This window comes from Homalodisca vitripennis, chromosome 5 (assembly GCF_021130785.1).
Source record: "Homalodisca vitripennis isolate AUS2020 chromosome 5, UT_GWSS_2.1, whole genome shotgun sequence".
Classification (NCBI taxonomy): domain Eukaryota; kingdom Metazoa; phylum Arthropoda; class Insecta; order Hemiptera; family Cicadellidae; genus Homalodisca; species Homalodisca vitripennis.
Window position 1 is genome coordinate 93311340 of NC_060211.1, and position 21954 is coordinate 93333293.

Here is a 21954-nt window from a genome sequence, read left to right on the forward strand (position 1 = left end):
TAAATATAAAATAACGGTGTCAAATTGTTTATTTCTGTAACAATATAATTCAATGAAACTTAATGTGAAGCAGTTAAAGCAATTTGTAGACACAAGTGTTTGTGGTTATTAAAGCGCGGGAGCCGGCTGTATGGAAATCCCTTATTTTGGTCTTAGGGTTACAATAGTTATTTCGTTTTAAAGAAATTATCAATATGCATCGCAAGGGTTTTACCTTTATCTCGTTAATTATATACTTTTTGAGTATTTAAACGACATAATACACAAAAGAGATATTTTTACAGGAGTTTTCTTAATATCCTGTAAAAATATCGAAAAATTTAATCTTAAGTATATGTTTAAAATTAAACATATCACATAACTCTAGGACACAAAAATAATAGAATTAAAATGTTTAAGGTTTAACGTTGTTCTTATAGGCCCAGAATTAAAGTGATCACCAGTACAACTGACTTTTTAAAGACGCAACCCCTAAAAGTGGGCTTCTCAGACTTGTGTATTATATGTATGTATTTGTTTCCTTGATCGCGGCAATAACCATGGCGTCTGAAATATAATTCATTTGAACCAGAAGTGCTCATACACGCGCAAAACAATACGGAATTTCACTTTACATCTGGAGCACTTAATCATAAACACTGTAATAATAAATGCCTACTATATGCCTAATTCCAGTTCAAAATTACACAGAGCCTCACCATTACAGACTCAATCATAACATAACACATCATGGCATAAAGGTCACTGCTGTTACATCACAACTGCGATAACAGAAAAGCTAAGAACTTTTCGACTATACGATTCCTCCACGCTGGGCTATAATAATTCAACTGTTACTGCAATTGTTGGAGCTATTTGATTAAAAGTCATAGAATATTGAAGAGAAACTTGATCTATTTTACAAGTACTTTAAAAACTGTTCAGAATTCCAAAGCTACTCTTTAAATTTAAATCTAAAATAGATCAGGTTAGTATATCTTTCAGTGACTATACTTACCTCAGGATTCTTTAGAATGCCATTTCAAAAGAACATGCTTATAGTGTCTCTGTTTTTTTTGTTTTTTTTTTTTCAAAATGAAATTGTTCACGAAGCCGCGGGCATTTGCTAGTAATTCATAATAATTTTTATTTATATAGAATAAAATGTCATAGAAGAAACAATAGCTCATATTTGTTATAAAAATGAAGTAATGTGGGCGTTCTTTGAGCATAACTGCCAGTATAGTCGCCGAGGTTAAGGTGGGATGTTGCTGACACCAGTTTATTGATGCCCACCGGCACTGCCTCAACAGAGTCGCCGATGTTAAGGTGGGATGTTGGTAACACCAGTTTATTGATGCCCCGGCACTATCTACACAGGGTCGCCGATGTTAAGGTGGGGGTGTTGCTGACACCAGTTTATTGATGCCCACCGACAGTGTGCTAGCAGGCAGTGTCACCGATGTTAAGGTGGGATGTTGGTGACACCAGTTTATTGATGCCCACCGGCACTGTCTCAACAGGTTCGCCGATGAAGGTGGCATGTTGGTGACACCAGTTTATTAATGCCCACCGGCACTGTCTCAGCAGAGTCGCCGAGGACGAGGAGTGCGAAGTTATTGTGTTGCGAAATTGATAACCTCTAGCATTGTGTCAACAGAACCGCTGAGGATGAAGAAGATGGCTGTACACCGAGATTGATTGATTTATCCTTACCGTTAACGTTCCTGTTATACGTCCGTGGACGACAGAAACGACAGGTATAAATGTTAAGGTGGCGCCGATGTTAAGGTGGGATGTTGGTGACACCGGTATATTGATGCCCATTAGCACTGTCTCAGCAGCAGAAACGCCGAATTTAAGGCGCGATGTTGGTGACACGGGTTTATTGATGCCCACCGGTATTGTCTAAGCAGAGTCATCGATGTTAAGGTGGGATGTTGGTGACAGCAGTATATTGATGACCATTGGCACTGTCTCAGCAGAAACGCCGAATTTAAGGCGGGATGTTGGTGACACGGGTTTATTGATGCCCACCGGTATTGTCTAAGCAGAGTCATCGATGTTAAGGTGGGATGTTGGTGACAGCAGTATATTGATGACCATTGGCACCGTCTCAGCAGAAACGCCGAATTTAAGGCGGGATGATGGTGACACCGGTATATTGATTCCCATTGGCACTGTATCAGCAGAAACGCCGAATTTAAGGCGGGATGTTGGTGACATCGGTTTATTGATGCCCACCAGCACTGTCTCAGCAGAGTCGCCGAGGACGAGGAGTGCGAAGTTATTGTGTTGCGAAATTGATAACCACTAGCATTGTGTCAACAGAACCGCTGAGGATGAAGAAGATGGCTGTACACCGAGATTGATTGATTTATCCTTACCGTTAACGTTCCTGTTATACGTCCGTGGACGACAGAAACGACAGGTAATAAATGTTAAGGTGGCGCCGATGTTAAGGTGGGATGTTGGTGACAGCAGTATATTGATGAAAATTGGCACTGTCTCAGCAGCAGAAACGCCGAATTTAAGGCGCGATGTTGGTGACACGGGTTTATTGATGCCCACCGGTATTGTCTAAGCAGAGTCATCGATGTTAAGGTGGGATGTTGGTGACAGCAGTATATTGATGACCATTGGCACTGTCTCAGCAGAAACGCCGAATTTAAGGCGGGATGATGGTGACACCGGTATATTGATGCCCATTGGCACTGTCTCAGCAGAAACGCCGAATTTAAGGCGGGATGTTGGTGACACCGGTATATTGATGCCCATTGGCACTGTCTCAGCAGAAACTCGCCGAGGACGAGGAGTGCGAAGTTATTGTGTTGCGAAATTGATAACCACTAGCATTGTGTCAACAGAACCGCTGAGGATGAAGAAGATGGCTGTACACCGAGATTGATTGATTTATCCTTACCGTTAACGTTCCTGTTATATACGTCGTCCGTGGACGACAGAAACGACAGGTATAAATCGGTAAATCGTGTTGAGATGATACGATGAATACGATTGTGAGGTGCACAGATTGTAATCCCTCCCACAATGGCTTAGCTTTCTCCCTATTGTTCGCCTCTCATAACAAAAAAGCAATAAAAATGTATGCTTAAAAACCAATTTTTCACGGCTTCATTGTTTCTTATTAAATGTGATTGGTTGAATGTATCACATAATCACACTTTAACAGATGTTTATATATTAATCCAAATCCGTTTAAACTCTATTTATATTCGTTCTTGCATTGAATGGCTCTTTTGCTGCAATGTGAGGTATTACGAAAGACTCTGGCGAGTTTTTAGCAATCCTGAAAATTATATCCTGTAAAACTTATGGTGCCCTATAGCGATTGAAACCTACTGATGCGGATATAATTTTTAGGTTGTATGCTGACAAAATAGATTTGCTTTGAAAAAATGTTTGAGTATATTTTGGCAGGATTTTAGCAAGGGTAGACGAATTTACCGAGGTCCAATGGGCAGTTGCAAAGATATTGTAAAATTATTTCCTATTGTAAGTGCATTATCACGTATATTGTTTGAATAAGAACAATCCTGTTATTTTTTTGAATGGTCAAACAATTTAAAAATATGCTAAAGTGGGACGCAGTTTTGGGGATAAAGCCAGATAAACTACATAGATTCTTTCAAAACTCATTCAAACTGCTATTGACCAAACACGGTGTCTGTTAGTTATATAAAACTACATAAAATTGCAATACACATTTAATATTATACCAAATGTATTACCGACTCAGACATTCTTATAGAAGGTAAACGTAGGCCTAAAAGTAAAATTCTATAAATTTAAAGTTTTCAGAATAAATGAACGAATTAGGCTACTATTAACGTTTTAAAGCGAAGTTTAAACATTGAATTTTGTATTGATAGTTGTAATAAATGTTCCATAAGTTGTAATAGTTAAAGAACCTTCTCAAAGCTTAGTACAAGTAATCCCCATTCAAATCTACAGTGTGTACAGACCCTTGGTTCTTTTTTTGTGGAATAAGAATTGGTCGGTTGGAACTGGCTCGTAACAGAAGCGTATGTTTCAAAAATTATATTTTCTACAGTATCCAGCAAATTATGATGATCAATTATTCTGGCTACTGCGTATGCTACTCTCTCATCTAGTGGGGTTAATACCGACAGTTGTGCCGCTGTACATTGCTGTTTAGCATAAATGACGCTTCGTCTGTGAAATCAATTAATGCTGCTGTATTATTATTAATATTCCTCATCATTAACTCGTAAAATTGGACTCAGGGATTAAAGTCGTCCTCAGAAAATTCATGAGAAAAGTGGATTTTGTAAGGCCTAGCCCTTGAAAATTCATCGCTAGTAGCTGACTTTAGCCTTCCGGTTCTTGAAAGCTCTTTGACTCTGCCTGCCTCTTTAAAACAGTTTATGGTTTTTTACCATCCTGATTTTTAAATAGGATTGTGAGTTGGTAAAGTGTCATTAAAAAAGTTTCTCACCTCATCATAATATTTGAATCCGTTCTCCATAACCATGCTTTTTAATATAATTTTAGCCTAATTTTAATCGTTCATGTTCACTAAACTCAGTACTGTACAGTTAGAAAATAACTAAATACGTAGATAACCTCTTTTAGGGTTGAGTGGTAGTGAAGGTTGACAGCTCTAAATCCGCTTCTCTATAAAGGCATTGTTCATTTCATTTTCTTCATTTCTTAACAACATCAACAAACTTACATATTTCCTGGTGTCAAACAGCTGATAAAACTAGATTCTTGTTTGTCGAGACTGGTCAAAGCTTGCTAAGAATGTTTGTTACTGTGGGCGTTTCTCACCGTTAAACAATTGATATTCTTTACTTTCCCGATTTAGACATTTTAAATTAAAATTAGCCACCAATTTTTACTGGCTTGACATAACATAACGACCTTTAAGTTTCACTGTTCATTTTCATTCATAAAAAAGATGTATAACTTGACGGGAGTTTACATTTAAAGTTTTTAAGCCTCAAAGTTTGATGTTTGGGAAGCAGGGGCAAACATGGTATTGTAAAATGTATAATTTCCATAAAGTTCCCGATCATCCCCTTTGTGCTTTTTCACTAACCCCTTTTCAACATTGGGAGGCCTTTATAAAATCACTTTAACTCCAAAAGTAATAGAATAAAACCATCAAAATCCTGTTTACTTTTTTATCTGATATACCTACGAAAAAGTTAGGTCGGATTTTGCAGTTAGAATAAAATAAGAATTGTGTAATCATTTGTACCTAACAAAAGAGGCAATCCAAAGATTATTAAAGCAACATATGAAAAATGTTAATGGCATGCTATAGTGCAGTTGTGGCTCATCAATGCGACTACGGATATTGGAAAGCGGTACATTTTTAGATTTATTATAATACAGAACGTTTAAAATTCTAATAGAACGTACTCGATAAGTGAGCATTTCTGAACTAAAGTATTCTCAATAATAGTCGTCAATTTGTCTAATATTAATTGAAATTTAGTAAGATTTCAATAATTATTTCAATGTTAAAGGCCAATATGGACAAAGTCCCAAGAGTGGAGAATAAAATCATGTCTTTAAAGACACCCAATGGCTGGCATAGATATGCATTCCGTTGTTTAATTGGTTACACAGTATTTGTTGCTGAAATTGCGGAGGGAATTTGATTATATGTTCTCCTCCTCCTAGATTTCAAAACTGTTGAAAATTACGAGCATAGAGGGGTGATAGCCGTTAAGCGATACTGTCCATAAAGGCAGCCCGTCTGCTCTCGGCCATTGGTGAGCTGATTAAGAAGTCGTTTTCTCATTATTCGTCCCGAGGTTTTTTAGTGTTAGTCTCCAAGCCCTAACTTCACCTGGTAAAGTAGATGTTTTATAAGCTTTATAAGTTTTGTTTATAAGTAAATCTGTTTTAAGTCGTTTACATTATTTATAGTTATAGACATACATCGTGTCCTACCAAGGTAAACCTACCATAGATATCCAGTGTGGCGAGGTCCTATACGTAGTTCAAATGCACACATTCAATTGTATCAATGAAAAAGGAGTTTAAGACAAAACCCATTAGAGCCCTTTATACTGTCAAAGGCTGCTCTTAATGGTCGACCTCACGGTGACCACCTGGTCCAACCGTTGCCCCAATTATCGCCCACCACTTCCAGAACCAGACAACCGCAGGCCTGACCGCGACCACAACCCTGTCAGAGGTTCGACACCTGGTTAGCTCACCTTGGTTTGGCATGGCAGTGGCACGCGTCTCGGCCTCGCATCTCCTCCGTTACGTTACGTCAGGCACATCTTTGTACTCCTACACTCGTTGTTACATCATCTCTAACTGCTCACTTCCCGAATACATTACTGTACCTCGCCGACACCTTGTCATCCGGTATCCGGGTTATCTCCCTGATTTTGCCTACTATCGTCCATTTCCTCTCCTGTTTTTTTTTTTCTTTTGGTTTATGCACTATGCCTTTTCTCTTCCAGAATATTAGGGCAATCCCATTGATACTCCATTAAACTCCGTTCACATTATCAGATTGCGTAAGGTAGTTTCTTAGCAAGTTTCTGTCGAAGTCAAAATTATTGTTTGGTGTTAGTGCAGAATTTAAATTAACTCTGTTCACAGTATCAGATTGTGTAGTTTCAATTTTTTATTGAAAACCAATTTATTTATACGTTTTTTTTGTGGGGACTTTAAACTAACTTTTTAAATAGATCAAAGTATTTAACAAAAATAAGTCCTTGCAATCACATAACATTTTAAGACTATATCCAAATGCAGGATAGTCAAGTTAAGTAATATGACAGAGCCTCAAAGCTGAATCGACTGATGCTTGAAATTTACATTATAATTTTATGCTTGCTAATAAAATAGCACTAATTCTATTCGTATTTCATAAGCTAGTGCTTTTGGATTTAAAAGAGGATTTGTGTTATTAGATCGGGATAGGTATATGCAGTACAATAGTGCTTGTTATCAAAGTTAAGGTAAATAAAAGTAAAATTTTACTTTATTTCGGTTATCAAAGAAAAAATAAATTAATTATAAATATATGGGTTTTTATACTTCTACCTAAATTTAAGAATATAATTCTGTATTATATAAAAAGTACATTGAATTGTTTTTTTTTTTTTTTTTTTTTTTCAATTTTTGCAGTTTTTTAAATATCAATACTGGACTAGATAAAGAAAACAATGTAAATACTCTCAGTCCCATGTGAAGATTCGTTAGAATAATATTTACTGTGGAGTAAAATAGACGACGCTTGGGACTAAAGTATTAAATCTAATGAAAAAACGTTCTTGTTATGTTAGAATCATTCATTCATTATAACGTGTAAAGTATTTAATAATGAGCAATATTTAAATGACCATAAAATAAAATAGGCATATTATCGTAAATGTACGGTGGATTTCTTAATTTCGTGTCTAATGGAAGCGTTCATGCCTGACATCCAACAGAATGTTCCTTCCGATATTCCTTATCTGTCACGAAACTTTATTCTCATGTTTGTGACCACCCACGCGTCAGTAATAAATTTAAAACAAACTGGGTTAGTTCATAAAGTTACGAGAAAAATTTCGACCCGATGCCAGACTGAAAACGTAAATGTTATGCTCGGAAAAGTGTCGTGGGTATGACTGAACGGTCACGCTAGACTGGTAACCGCAAGGCTGTGAAGGAAGGCGGGCAGCTTACTCTCATTTCATCTCCGGTCGTGTGACAGATGCACACCCTTGTCACTCGCTGCTCAGTGAAAGTCCAAGGCTGATCGTGATGAAGCTGTCTGCCGTCTCACTGCGATTAGCACAGGACTCAGGGTCGGCGTATTGCTGTCTAATTATTACATTAGGTAAATAAAACATATCTATAGCAGACGACAGCTGACATCACCAATTGAATGTTATTCCAATGTATGGAAGGAATTTATTATAAATTTAAATTGTAACATTTCAAAACAACCCATTTCTGTCTGCTACCTTTAGACAATTTTTTTGTACGGAGCGAAGATCCATGTTGCATTGTTCAAGCAGACAACCTGGTTTATCTTGAAATCGATAGAGGAATTTCTCATTAGTAAGAAGTCGTCAGCCGCGCTAATTACGGTGCGGGTAGAATGAGAGAATACGAAAGGGTTAAAATATATCAAACTGTTATTGTTTTCTCGGATCATATTTTTTACCTTGACACGCTTAAAACCGATCGTCATATAACTGGACTAAGAGGCATAAAGTCGTCATTTTCAGCCAGGTAGTCGGTCCGCATACAAGGTTTGCCAACGCTGACTTAACATTCTTTGTGTATATGAGGGTTTTAGGTGTGTTGAGATAAGAAAAAATGTGATGTGGAAAAAGTGTTGCTCTTTATTTTTAACCCTTTTGATAACGCGCCACTAAAACTAGCAACACTGACGATCGATTCCTCAGGACATTCCTTTATCGATTTCAGGAAAGTCGAGGTTGTGTACTCAAATAATGCAAATTGGCTCTCGGCTCCTGAACTACTGGTATTACGCATGCTATTATGCATATCCAAAGAGTTAAAAAAAATTCGTTAACGTTGTTTTGTTCGAATCATAATATGTCTACCAAGCTCAATGTCATGGTTCTTGATTGTTATATATCACCAATACTTGAGCTATTTTCGTACGGTCGAATGCCTTAAGAAAAGAGTATATATCAGTTATTGAAATTTATTATTTGTTTATTGAAGCTACGAGTATAGACTTGTTCCTTTAAGCAACCCCATAGAAAAAAGTTTTACGCAGTTCAATCTGGGGATCGGGGTGGCCTTTACTTCTTGTTCAACATTAACCCTTTCGATCCCAGCCATTTTTTTAAAAATATCTACCAAAAATCCCACTATTCACTGTAAGGGATCTACTAAAAATCCCAGCACTATTTTGCCCGTTTTGCAGAACTTTGCAAAAAAATTATTTTTAAACTTATTTTTCAACCGATTATAATGATTTCTTTTTCTTTTTATTCAGCATGAAATATACTACATTATAGTGAGTGTAAAAAACATGCATTCATGCAATAAATTATACATTATAGAACAAATTAGCTTACCTGAAAAAAAATTCCGAGAAACTTTGGACTTTGTTGTCAAAAGAGGTACACACACAAATTTTTTTTAGCACGTATATTGTCATTGCACATTAAAGTACACATAAACATAAACATACACAACAAATTTTGTCAATTTATTCCAACAAATAAAAAAAAAATACAGGTTTTTTTTTACTATTATCACGTTTTTTCAGAAATTGTACTTTTTCTCAGTAATTACAAGAAAAGGCTTAACTAAATGTATAGGCCTAACATTAAATAAAAAATGGACTGAGATAAAATAAAATTCAATGTAAAGAATTGATTTACAGATATATAGTTATTGGAGAAACATTCTAAATATATTACAAAAAACAAAAAAAACATTACTTATTTAGCATTTTGTGGCGCGGATAGCATTTTGGATGCAAGCCTTTCTTGCAATTTCGACAAATAAAAAGTGGATTTCCTTCTTTTCCCCCCCTTACTAGTGCTTGCTGCACTACACTCACAGCAGTTCTTTTCTTTTCTATTTGGTAATTTTATAAAAAATTCATTAACAGGTTGAGGAGCATCACCAGCACCACATTCTCTGTCCGAGTTGCTTTCATTCCCAGGTCTACTCTCCTTCACATCAAACCACTCACTGCTCAGCTGATTAATTAGAGACACAGTAAAAATGTAATCTAGACATAGGGTTGGTTGTTATTCTCTTTATACAGGATGTATGCATTCAACACCATACGCCCCAAATTATATTAAAAGTAATTTTTTTCCAAAATTTTAAAGTTTTTCTGTCACTGAGGTACTGGTGGAGCATCTGATCATTGCTGTCAACCCCTCCCATATAGTCATTATAGGCCCTTATAATTGTTGGTTTATTTGTAATGTAAACCTTGTTTCCCTTTTTTTAGATCTTTGTCCATTAGATGCCTTTGAATTGGTTGACAGCAAGAGCACAGGTTTCTTGTTGCTTTTTCTTTGCCTGTAGCCTAACATCAGCATGTAGTTCTTTCTTTTGTTACTTTCTCTCATCCCACATTGTACTTACTCAATATGTTGGGAGGGATGCCCTTTCTATTTCTACGAAGGGTTCCTGTTAAAAATGTCAATTTTTGAATACAAATCTTTAGCCAAATTCAAGGAAGTAAAAAAGTTGTCCACAAAATAAATGGTAGCCTTTGTTCAAATAACCTGGTTCTAAAAGTTTCATGACCACTGTGTAGCCTAGACCTGTTGTTCTGTTCCTTTGCCCTTCAGGACCTTTGGCACCTTGATATACAAAGAAGTTCAGGCAATAATGACTCAGAGCATCGCATAACACCCAGAGCTTAACGCAAAACCTATGGTGTTTCTTTGGCATGTATTGCATTAAAGGATTGTGGCATTTTGTTGCGATTATGCTTTCGTCAATAGACAGGTTTTCCCCTGGAGTGTAGTAAAATTTAGAAATGTTGTTCATGTGGTCAATGAGTGGTTGGACTCGGGCACATGGGTCGTAACCCGGTTCCTTGGGTTTGGGCAAGTTTGTTGTATCTACCAAATGAAAGAAAGATAATATTTCCTGGAAATCGGTTTCTGGTAAACATTCTACTATACCATGAGCAGTGCTGAGCTTCACATTTCCACCAATAGCTAGGAATTGATGGCTTCTTATTTAGTCCCATGTTTAGAAGTACGGTTACGAAGGCTTTCATTTCTTGCAACTGTAACACGCTGCCATATACGATGGCTTTCATCTGGTCCTTTTAGTAGGTTTTAGAGCCGATATAGTCTTTCTCAGCATACATGTTTGTGTACTTGACAAGTCTTTCCCACAAACTTATAGTAAAGAAAAAGCCTAAAGTAAGCTACAGCAGGAGAGTTGCAAGGTGGACAATGTTTTACACATGGCGATTCCTGAAATGAAAACCTATGTGGATATTCCAAATCATTGTCTTCATTGACATCAACCCAGTCTTCCTCATCATCCCCAATATCAGTATCACTTCCACTATTAGGTACAGGTGGTCTAGGTACAGGAGGCCTAGGTACATGTCTAACCCCAGATGGCCTGTTTGTTGGATTGGTTACAGATGAGTTTTCATTATCATCTGTATCACTAGATGGACAAAAGCTGTCCTACATTAGCCCTACTTGTGGATGGTGTATTTACATCAAGTACCGGTTCATAAGTAGGGTCGTCATCTGTGTCATCATATATGAACTGCTCTCACTACCTGAATCAGCTTCTGATGAATCCTCACCAAAACTGTCCTCTTCTACAATACGCCGAACTGTATTGTCACTAAGTGGCGACCTTGCACGCTTCATTTTACAAACATAATGCAAAAATAACCAACTACTATTATGCAATAAAGTCGAACAACAACGCCAAACTCACTCCACAACAAACTGCGACAATTAAACTGCGTAGTCATTCACAGCTGGCCGGCACAGGAGAAATGAGTTGCAACGCCACGTTGATTATACGTCGTTATAGTGCTAGTAATGTACTGTATAAAGTTCAGTTCACAACTTTATTGGAAAGATTGATTCTTTATGATCATTTTGATATATCGTAAGTGAAAGTTTAGTTACGTTTTGTATTTTATAACAAATATTCTGTAAACGTCCGTATAAGCGGACGCTGGGATTTTATGCAGATACCGCGGACGTCCGATATAATCGGACGCTGGGACTTTATGCAGATACTTTTGACGTCCGTATATACGGACGTTGGGATCAAAAGGGTTAAAAGCCATTCCTCAAACTTCAATATCAGTAAAACTTAATGAAGGGTGTTAGTTTATGTTTTTATAGCGCAAGCAATATTCTTCAATCAAACAGCTATTTTGAACAATGTGCATTATTAAACAGCTGTTCTTTGAAACTGCAATGCAGTAATCAAATCAGGTCATTCAAGAAATGATTTTTTATAGGACCCAAATGCTAACATTTTCAATATGTCACCATTTTGTTTCTACACATTGTTAAGGATCTTTAATTTTCACAGAATATTCTTAAAAACTACTTTATTAATTGTGTAGAGTTTGAAAATGTTCTGTGTATAAATGGACAAGAAATATAAAATCAAACATTTAAACCTCTTCATGGAACACTCTATATATAAAATACAGATTTTATAGCTTAAGTTTATGGTGACTCACTTAAGATGATTTTTAAACTACTCTAATTATTATATATTTCTGTAGTTAGAGTCATAAATAACAAACCCCACTCGACTTATCTATAGATTATTACGAAACATTGAGGTGGCTGAAATATTTTCCAATTCTACACGACAGTTTGTGTTTGTAATCCTGTTCTCTTTTCAATAATCGGGTAGATTACTTAATGAAGGTGTCACTTTGTTGTTGGCAGGTGTTTATCTTCGCAGTTACACTGGTCTTGCAGACAGCCGCCACTGCTCACACCACCGTCTTCGTCAAGTTCTTATCGCCACCCCCACGGTTACTCCCACAATCTACATGTGAACTCGGCTGGTGAGTGGGCCTTACTGTCAATACACTTGAAGTTACGTTTATTTTTATCTTCCAGGTGACATTACAACTATAAATTACGACTTAAACGTCAATTTAACAAAGTGATTGATAAAAAATATGTCTTCTTTAAGGAACGCAAGAAATGCTGAAGCGAGTTGAAACTCTTTTTAAGTGGCTCTTACTATAAGCAAATCAAATTTACCCCTTTTAGTGCGATGATCCGAAAATTGGACGTCAGCAGTTTAAACATACTCGTAGATTACCAGAAATCTGATTGAGTTTTTAAAGTTTTGTAATAATATTTCAAGTATTCAAATATTAGTAATGTTTAGAAATCACTATAAAATTGCGATATCGATGATTATTTTACACAGTACATAAGAAAGATCTCGATAACCACACATTTTAAATGTCGTGTTGATCAGCGGTTGTACTTACCACGGATAGGTTGTTTTTTTCCGATAACTCCCAAAATGATATAATGATATGAGCCTGCTTGATATACGTATTACTGAAAAGTCTGGGGCAGGCAAATGACTTTTAAACTAAATGGCAATAAAATAATCAAATTTTATATGCAGCTTTTGGCCACATTAAACTATGAACTATTTTATGTATTTCGTCATATTATCCCGTTTAAGGGGGATGTCCCGCTAGAACTAGAACATTCTTAAATAGATAGGTCGAATGTGATCCAAATTAAAAAACCTTTTTTATTCCAACATTTTTGTGGAAATCAAGTACTAAGAATAAACGTCAAAATAAATAATAATGTATTTTCAATTATAATGCAGTTTACAAATTGTTAATGGATAAAGTTTTATCAAAAGTGGCTGGCACGTTTGGCAAAATCATGTTCACCTTCAGTATGGACGTATAAAAGTTTGTTTCGCCCCATAAGGGTTTAGTTCGTAGTTTGATGATTTTTGTATGTAGTACCTTTAATGTTCATTGAGACCAACACATCTTAACACTGTTGTTCTAAAGATTAAAATCCACTTAATGTATCCTTTTAGAGTAAGTGTAAGTTTTCTGGAATTCTTTACGGTTTGCCATTGACTTAACTCAAATTTTACCTGTAGCATATTGTTACTGTGTCAACTAATGACAGCTAGTTAATACACAACACCGAGGTTTCCTATATGTACCAGCATAATTATGTAAAACTAGGTTTTTTGTAATACTCAGAAATTAACATACTTTTCTCTTCATTCCAAATAATTCATTGTTATTGTTAATTCTCAAAAAGATTAAGATAATTACTTTACGATTATAGTGTATGAGTACAAGCATTACATAATATAAGCTGATTTAAATATGAAATAAAAAAACTCAGGACATAATGAACTGTGCAGAAGGAATAGCAGTCTCGAGAGAAGAAAGGATATACTCCGGCAATACCCGTCATCCTGGGCTCCAGCAGCAAAGACAATTCCAACGCTTGGAGAATCGCCTCCAGCAGAACCAGTACCAGTCGCAACAGCAGCCTAGTTACTTTTATCCCCGTCCATATAAACCATTTGGTAAAAACTTTCAAGTTCTAAAATCGTACTCTACACTTATGTAACATAACTGTTCATAAATCTGGCAAAAGTTACTAAAGTACAGCTTCTCCTACCTTCCAGAATTTAGTTAGCTATCTTTAACGCATTAGACAGGGAATTTGTGTTGTTATAAAAGCTGTATCATTCCTGAACTAAAATTATTATTATTATGTCATTAATGTATGTCTCCATCATATTAAATCAAAATACTAATGACTATAGGACTCCGATTAATTGAACTTAAAATTTAATTGAAACTACAGAAATCTCAGAATATATTCAAGTACATACCATTGAATTTGGCACAGAAAATCAATTCATCATACTTGTCCTCAAAGAAACTGTTATCTGTTTGACTGCAGAGCTTATACATACTGCTTTCTAACTTTAATATACAAATATTCAAAAGACATCTGGAGATGAAAATATCTCCAGAATACACATTTCACTCATCTATTAAACTGTACCATCGGTGTACATTAAAGAGGAGATTATCTGACACCCCTTTTTACTGCACAAAACTGTTGCAAATTATAGATTGTATTCAGCATATAGCACAAATAAGCTATCTGATTACATTTTTTGTTCTCACTAGAATATTTCTTTTTTAATTCACTTTAATATATCACTTTGGGTATACTTTTGTATTTTGATGATTTTATTATTGTGAGGAGGGGAAAGAAGTGGGGTTGACTTTTAATGTAACAACTTCCTCCATGGAAGTAGATGTTTGCCACAAACTCTGTATTTATACCTTGTTTTAATAAAAAAATTCAGTTTAAAAATACGACCGTGAATCTTATGTAAGATTAGAACAAGATTGGTTTGTGGTTTCAATACCATTGCCAAGGTTTAAAATATTTTGAGTAAGCTATTTGAAGAACTATTAGACAATGCAGTTATTTTCTTTGCTTCGTTACAAAGCTTACGAGGCAGTGAAAAATAATAAGATTATAGTAACTTATAAAACATATAAACAAAGAGGAATTTTTCAAAGTTTCTATACATATTTACCAAACATTAATACACAGCCAATTGTTTTAACATACTTTTATAGACTGACAATTGTATAGCAACCTAGATGACCAAACTGGACATTAAAGTTGCAGAAACTTACGGGCCACCAGAAGTACATCATCCCCAGAGAGGGCAGTACCGTCCACCGCCTACGTTTGGGGTGTCCCAGCATCATTCAGGTAGTATAGCATCACTATTACTGTCCGTACACTATGATCCTAATCTTAATAATATTGTAAATGCGAAAGTAGCTTTGTTTTGTTTGTTTTGCTTTCACGCGTAAACCACTCAACGGATTGTACTGAAATTTTATACGAACATTTTTAGTGTCTCTAGGATGAATATAGGCATATTCTTATTTCAAACATCCGTCTGGGCTATGCCCTACTCGTCACTAAAGCAGTGAAAATCCCATCTTGGTCTCTAAAGTTGTGAAATATTAATTAAAAGGGCCTGTCAAATTCAATCAATTTTTCTGCGTAAACATTGTTTTGTGTCAGCACATCCATATGTCTAATTAATTTAATCACTATTTTCAACTTCTTTATAGTGTCTACAGAGACATAAACTAATGGTTAAGTTTTCACACCATTTTTTTTTATTTCAGCAATTAGGTAATTACTACCGTAGAAAATGTCCTAAAACACAAGATGGTCAGAATTTGACTCCAACGACTCCCTTTGAAGCAGTCGGCAAAAACTTGAAGAAAGTTCGCTGGACCGTGCTTTTGAACTAATCTACCAACTCCAGCTCTAAATGTTCTAAAATATAAAAACATTTTTCAATTTATAAAGAAACAAACACGTAAATAGTGTCATTCTTAACATACTTTTAACTGTAAATTTTAGCAAATATTAAGTATTAAATAAAAAAGACAAACTTATTATCTAACTTAAACTATAAATTTAAAGACTGTTATAAATCCCATCTTAGTTATCTTTTGATAGAAGTAGGCTTCTCTGATCTTTGTATGTACATATATATACTCTTGATCAGAAAACAAGGCAAAATTGTCTGGAATAAATATACTAAAAAAGAAGTAACAATGGCAATAAACATGCACTGTTTTACATATTTTCTTGATCGTGGTTACAAGGTAAACTCAACATTGGCGTCAGAAATATAATTCACTTGAACCAGAAATGCTCATACAGGTGCAAAACCTACGAAATTGCATGCAAAACCGCAGGTAGCTGCTAGTAATATTATAAATGCGAAAGTGCCTTTGTTTGTAATGCTTTCACGCATAAACAACCGTTCAACCAATTTGTACTGAAATTTTACTTGGACATTTATAGGATACCTGGGATGAATATATGACTATTCTTATTCCAAAAAAATCCCTACAAGCTACACCGCACTGCTTTCTAAAGCAGTTAAATATCCTATCTTGGTATCTAAAGTTGCAAAATATTAATTGAAAGAACCTGTTCAATCTAATCGCCTGTTCTGTGTAAACATTGTAATATGACAGCATGGCCATATGTTTAATTAATTCAACTACTATTTTCAATTTGTTTACATTTATAGAGTGAAAGCATTAAATAAGGAAGATAGTAACAATACATCGCATTTCAACATCATAGCTACAAGGCAAACAAATTCATTTATTTTGGATTTTAGTTAATGAAAAAAATTGTGAATGTGTACAGGAAAAGTATCGTTATGGTTTTCTTAGAAATTGTGGGATGGATATTTACAATAACTGATGGAACAAAAATGGAGGTCTGGGAATTAGTATGATTCAGACCATTTGCTCTTGCACTACAATTTGAGGAAACAAGCAATATCACACATGTTCGCTATATTCTCGGTCCAGTCTAGGAATTATATCAGTATCGTATACTTCATCAGTAAGAAATGGATCCGATGTCTCCTTGAAGTTTTTCTTCCAAAAATTGCATTTAGTGTCTTGTGTATTGCTTTGTCATTCCACTTGCTATAATCACGGATTCACTGCGTTTGCTTGTTTCCTCAAATTGTAGTCCTGGAGGAATACCATCTTTATATATGGATGACAACTGTCATAATGAAAGTATTGAAATGTGTTAGTATTTAGGCCACTAATCTCAGGTCATGTCCCCTGGGAAGAAGGAAAAGCCAGCTCTGAACCAGCCTCTCAAGTCAAAGTAGGCAGGGGCGGAACACCCTTATGTCTAGGCTGGAAAGAACCTTTGATTCCTACCAACTCCAACAGTCAATTCAAGTAGTAGACTAGACCTATTGCATTACACTTGTGCCCCAGAATCTCAAAATTAGCAGTTAGTGATGGGCCACTTCTGGACATCCATAAGATTGCCCAGATTTAGGTGTCACATTGGTTTTTGCTGTGCCCAGTGTGGGTTCAACTGGAACATATAACCAGCCAGAAGTGAACCCTCTGGAATCATTTTAACTTAGATACCACATTTAACAAACATACTGTTTTTTTATGAATGAAATTACTACACTGATGCACAAATAAAGGAATACAAATACAATAATAGCGACTAAGCAGTTTTAGTACTTCCATCAGTCTAAAATTGAATGATGTAAGTGTAAATTGTTGACTAAACTAAGTATCAAATTCAAACCATTTTTTATTCATTGTTTACAAAAAATTTAGTCAAAAACGAATTTAGGGTACTAAAACTGAAACAGTTTATCTTAATATAAGCAAAATGTCCTTATGTGTAATTGGCAAACTTTCTTTGGGAAAGTGAGCAACTGCAATGACCCTTGTTAAAATCTTAGCTCAGAGGTGTAAAAAAGAAACTCATAATTTATAAAATGTTTTTACAAACACACACATGTGTGTGGAGACCAATTCATGAAATGTGTGTGTATGTGAATAGTACAGCCTCAATGTTTCAACTTATTTTTTATACTTGAAATAAACCTTTTTTTTAGTATGAAATGAGTTTTTAGGAAACAAAATGAAGCTAGGAGAAAGAGGCTTTGGAAGAATGTGTTCACAAGCATTGTTTATTTTATGCTTTTAAGATTTATCCTAGTTTTCTTAAAAGAAAGACTGCAACTGTTTTGAGACCAATGTGTTAAACATTAAACTAGTAACACAGAATTATTTATTCTGTACTATGCTAATTATGACTGCCATTCTCTTACCTTTAAAACAAAAACAGTAAAGAGGTAAAGAATTTATTACTTTTCTGAGTTTTAGTTATACATTAATTTACCACGAAGCTCAATGATCTTGCAGAAGTGATGTATGACCCGAACCTGATCACTGGTCCACAAGCAGCTCAGTATGTCGGTCTCCTGTTCAGCCGAGGAGAACTGTTCTTCCACCTGATCCCACATGAAAGACTCGTTCTCATGAACCAACAAGAGCGCATCGAGAACAGACTGACCCCACATCTTCTCGCGAGTATACGACCTGGACACCCGTTCTTCTTCCACAGATAGAAATATTTTCTTGTCATACCATTTCACTCTGTGTCATATTTATTTATTTTTAAAAGAAAGTAAAGAATAGTTGTTAATTTATAATATATTGTACATAGCAACTTTTTTAACAATACACACTTAAAATAAAATATGAACTTGGACCAAATTTACAACTTATTAAAGCCAAAAGAAACAAAATTAATGAAGTCTTATTTAAATGCTTGGGATTGAACCTTGGCAGCTCTCTCACTCAAGTGTCTAACCACAAGTCATCTTGTGGTGAGTCTGAGTTTCAAATATCACATTCATATTCACGAAACTGATCCTCATCAATCAATATGTGCAATAACAACTTTCAACAGTCTCTTGTTGTACAAATACAAGTGTGTCAAACTCCTCTTTATACAAATTGTGACCGGTAAAACATCAGCATCTATTAAAGATTCATCATTCATCCGAATGTATTTTTCATTCGTAACATCTTCCATAGAAGCTATACTTTTCAAAAATAATTTTCTATTTGTAATTCTATCAATAATTTTCCAACACGCCATCCTCTTACTGTAATGTGTAGGAGTTATCAATAGCCTGATGGTGGACTTTTGCAGACAACTCTATCAACAGTTTGGAAGAATTTAGAAATAAAAATATAACATTCAGTAAGTATTAATGACAAGTTTGTTCTATATATACTGTCTTCATTTGAGACTGATCAAAAATTCAAAACGTGTTCTATATTTTAACAATCAATAGTGATGTCAACTACTTCATAAATAAATCTGTTGCACTTGAATAACAATTAAGACCAACGGCACGTATAGAAATTATTTTGGAGGAGGCTCACACACTGGTTGGTTTAAGAGCAATAAAATACCCTCCAAAACTAGGGGTTTGGGAGTCGTCTAATGAAAATCTATTGAGCTTTAACCCTCGAACTGGCAGTCATTTTTTCCTCAGATGGCAGACCATCGAACCCCTCCGCTACAACACCCTTATGTACACCCATGATCAAGACAGAAAAGTCGGATTATAAATCAATTTCTGTAACACCAGAAATTAATGGATTTGGGGTGTTTTGCTGTTGGCAACTTAATTATCCTGACAGCAACTTTTTATAGTCTGAAAATTATAATTTATGAGAGCTAGTACCTAGCATAGGCTTAGTCTACAACGAATATACAGGTATAATAAGCAAGAGGATCCTGACAATGAGTGGTGAACCACATCATTCTGTTCTAAGGTATGAAACACTCCAAAGCCCAGCATCTTAATCTTTGATCCTAGGGATCTGGCTTATTTTATATTCTAGTTTGGGTTAAATATTTTCTAATTACATTTAAGAATATCTGATACGTTCCTGAAATGTAATAACAGTTTAATGTTACAATTTCAGATCACAGAACTGCATGAAAATTAACTATCTGTTTGTATATTAGTTTTTAACTAAGCTGTGTGAATTTATATCATCTACAAATTTATTTTGTAGACTACAACTCTAGTTGCTAATTTACTCTTCAATACTTACTAATTTAAAACAAACACTCCAATAACATACTTCTTTATATTTCTGTGAGAAATATACAAAAGTATATTATTGGAGTATTTTTTTTTTAATTAGTAACTAATTCCAATAAGGACAGAGCTTCTAGAGTTTCCTTAATACTTGTTAAAAATAACAGTAGTTCAAACACAATCAAAATTGAACAGCGTAATTTATTACCTGAAACTATTTTTTCAAATTTTAACTTTTCCCAACCTGGGCCTGGACTATATTTTCGTATTGAAACCCAATGAGATCAAAACCTGTTGGTGATTGGGTCATTGTTGTCTAGTGATGTTTTTCTTGTGTAGCTGATAATCATCTCTTAGGACAATAAATTTTAAAAAATCAATAAACCACAATATGTGTCGTTTAACAGATTGCGCTGAAGATTCATGCAAAATTACGTGTCTCTAATGTAATTTTCATGATGTCCTGGAGACAGGTAAACATCATACAGAAAATAAATTTTTATACAGAAAACAAAAGAAAAATTGTGTCAACCTTCTGAGCAATAGATTTCGATGATGCCCAGCCTAATTCCAAGGTTGGACATTCACCATCATAGAATTCATTCTTGTCTATGTATAAATCAAGTTTCATGCAAAATCTAAAGTATACAGATGAAATTTTTCCTAATATATCTGGCCACATGATGCATTCATATCATTCCACATCGAGTTGGGTTTCATAGCAGTGTTTGTGTTAGGTAGTACCACACAGCAAGAGTGCACCAAAATCAATTATATCACCTACTTAACATGAACTTCCACTCTATTATTTTTTCTTTTAATTGTTTGAATAAGCTACATAAGTTTTTTTTTTTTTTTTTTTTCCTTGGGGCGGCCCTTGGGGGGCCTACTGCCATGCACTTAAGCCTCAAGGGCTTTTTGCGCACCCCGGAAACACCATGAGGCCTACCAGTCTACAACTTCAGCAGTTCAACGAACTGCCGAAGACAACCTATCAAGTCCTCCTGGGAAAATTCACCACCCCTGTCCAAGCTACCAAAGATGGCATACCGCTCTCTTGCTATTGCAGGGCAATCAAAGAGCAGGTGCTCAGCAGTCTCCTCCTGCTCATTACATCTTCCATAAAGCGGATCCTCCTGGAGGATGCCAACTCTGTGTAGATGTTTCTTCAGGTGACCATGCCCCGTAATGAGACCAATGACCTTAGAGGACATTGATCTGTTTAATGAGAGAAGGTCCGAAGCCACCTTGGAGGAAGGTGACTGTAATACCATTCTGCTCACTCTCAAACCCGGATGCAACCTCCACCTTCTCACATGCTCCGTGCGAATCCATTTCGAGACAACCCTAGAGGATTCACACCTTGGAACACCGCAGAACGGTTGAGGGCCCGTCATGATTGTTGCTGAGCCCTGGTTGGCCAGGGCATCAGCTCTTTCGTTCCCAAGAATCCCCTCATGACCAGGAACCCAACAGACGGTTACATTGTTGATTCTGGCAAGGGAGGAAACGGTCTGATAGCAATCCCAAACCAGTTTGGATTTGATTGCGCAAGAATCCAGCGCCATCAGCGCTGCCTGACTGTCCGTGAAAATGTTAATCGTCTTGCCCCTATATCGCAGACGAAGATTCTCACGAGCACATTCCATAATGGCTGCGACCTCCGCTTGAAAGACTGTCGGATACGGACCCATAGGAACCACCAGCTCCCTACATGGTCTCACTCCCAGAATTCCAGCGCCTGTGCCGCTTTTTGTTTTGGAGCCGTCTGTGTACCATTCGAGCTCCGCTGGTGGGAGAGGTTTCTTCCCCTCTGACCAGTCATCCCTTGAGGGTAAAATAATCCTAAAGGGTTTGTCAAAGGAAAACTTTTGTGGCATCTGATCAGAGATCATGTGCAAAACATCCTCCTGTATCAGAGTGCCAATTCTGCAGTGCCCACAGCTGCAGCCCGACCAGAGTCCCGTCTGCTGAAGACAGTAGGCACTCCTC

At 36.0% G+C, this 21954-nt stretch overlaps 1 protein-coding gene across 1 annotated transcript in view; it reads left to right on the forward strand.

Moving 5' to 3' along the window:
* LOC124363554 overlaps nt 1-20659 on the forward strand; it is a 38736-nt gene extending 18077 nt beyond the window's left edge. The window contains exons 3-6 of the mRNA XM_046818806.1: nt 12381-12502; nt 13858-14025; nt 15150-15242; nt 18263-20659. Of these exons, the coding sequence (XP_046674762.1) occupies nt 12381-12502; nt 13858-14025; nt 15150-15242; nt 18263-18468 (589 nt within the window). The 3' untranslated portion in view covers nt 18469-20659. The remainder of the gene's footprint in view (nt 1-12380; nt 12503-13857; nt 14026-15149; nt 15243-18262) is intronic.
* The last annotated feature ends 1295 nt before the right edge of the window (nt 20660-21954 follow it).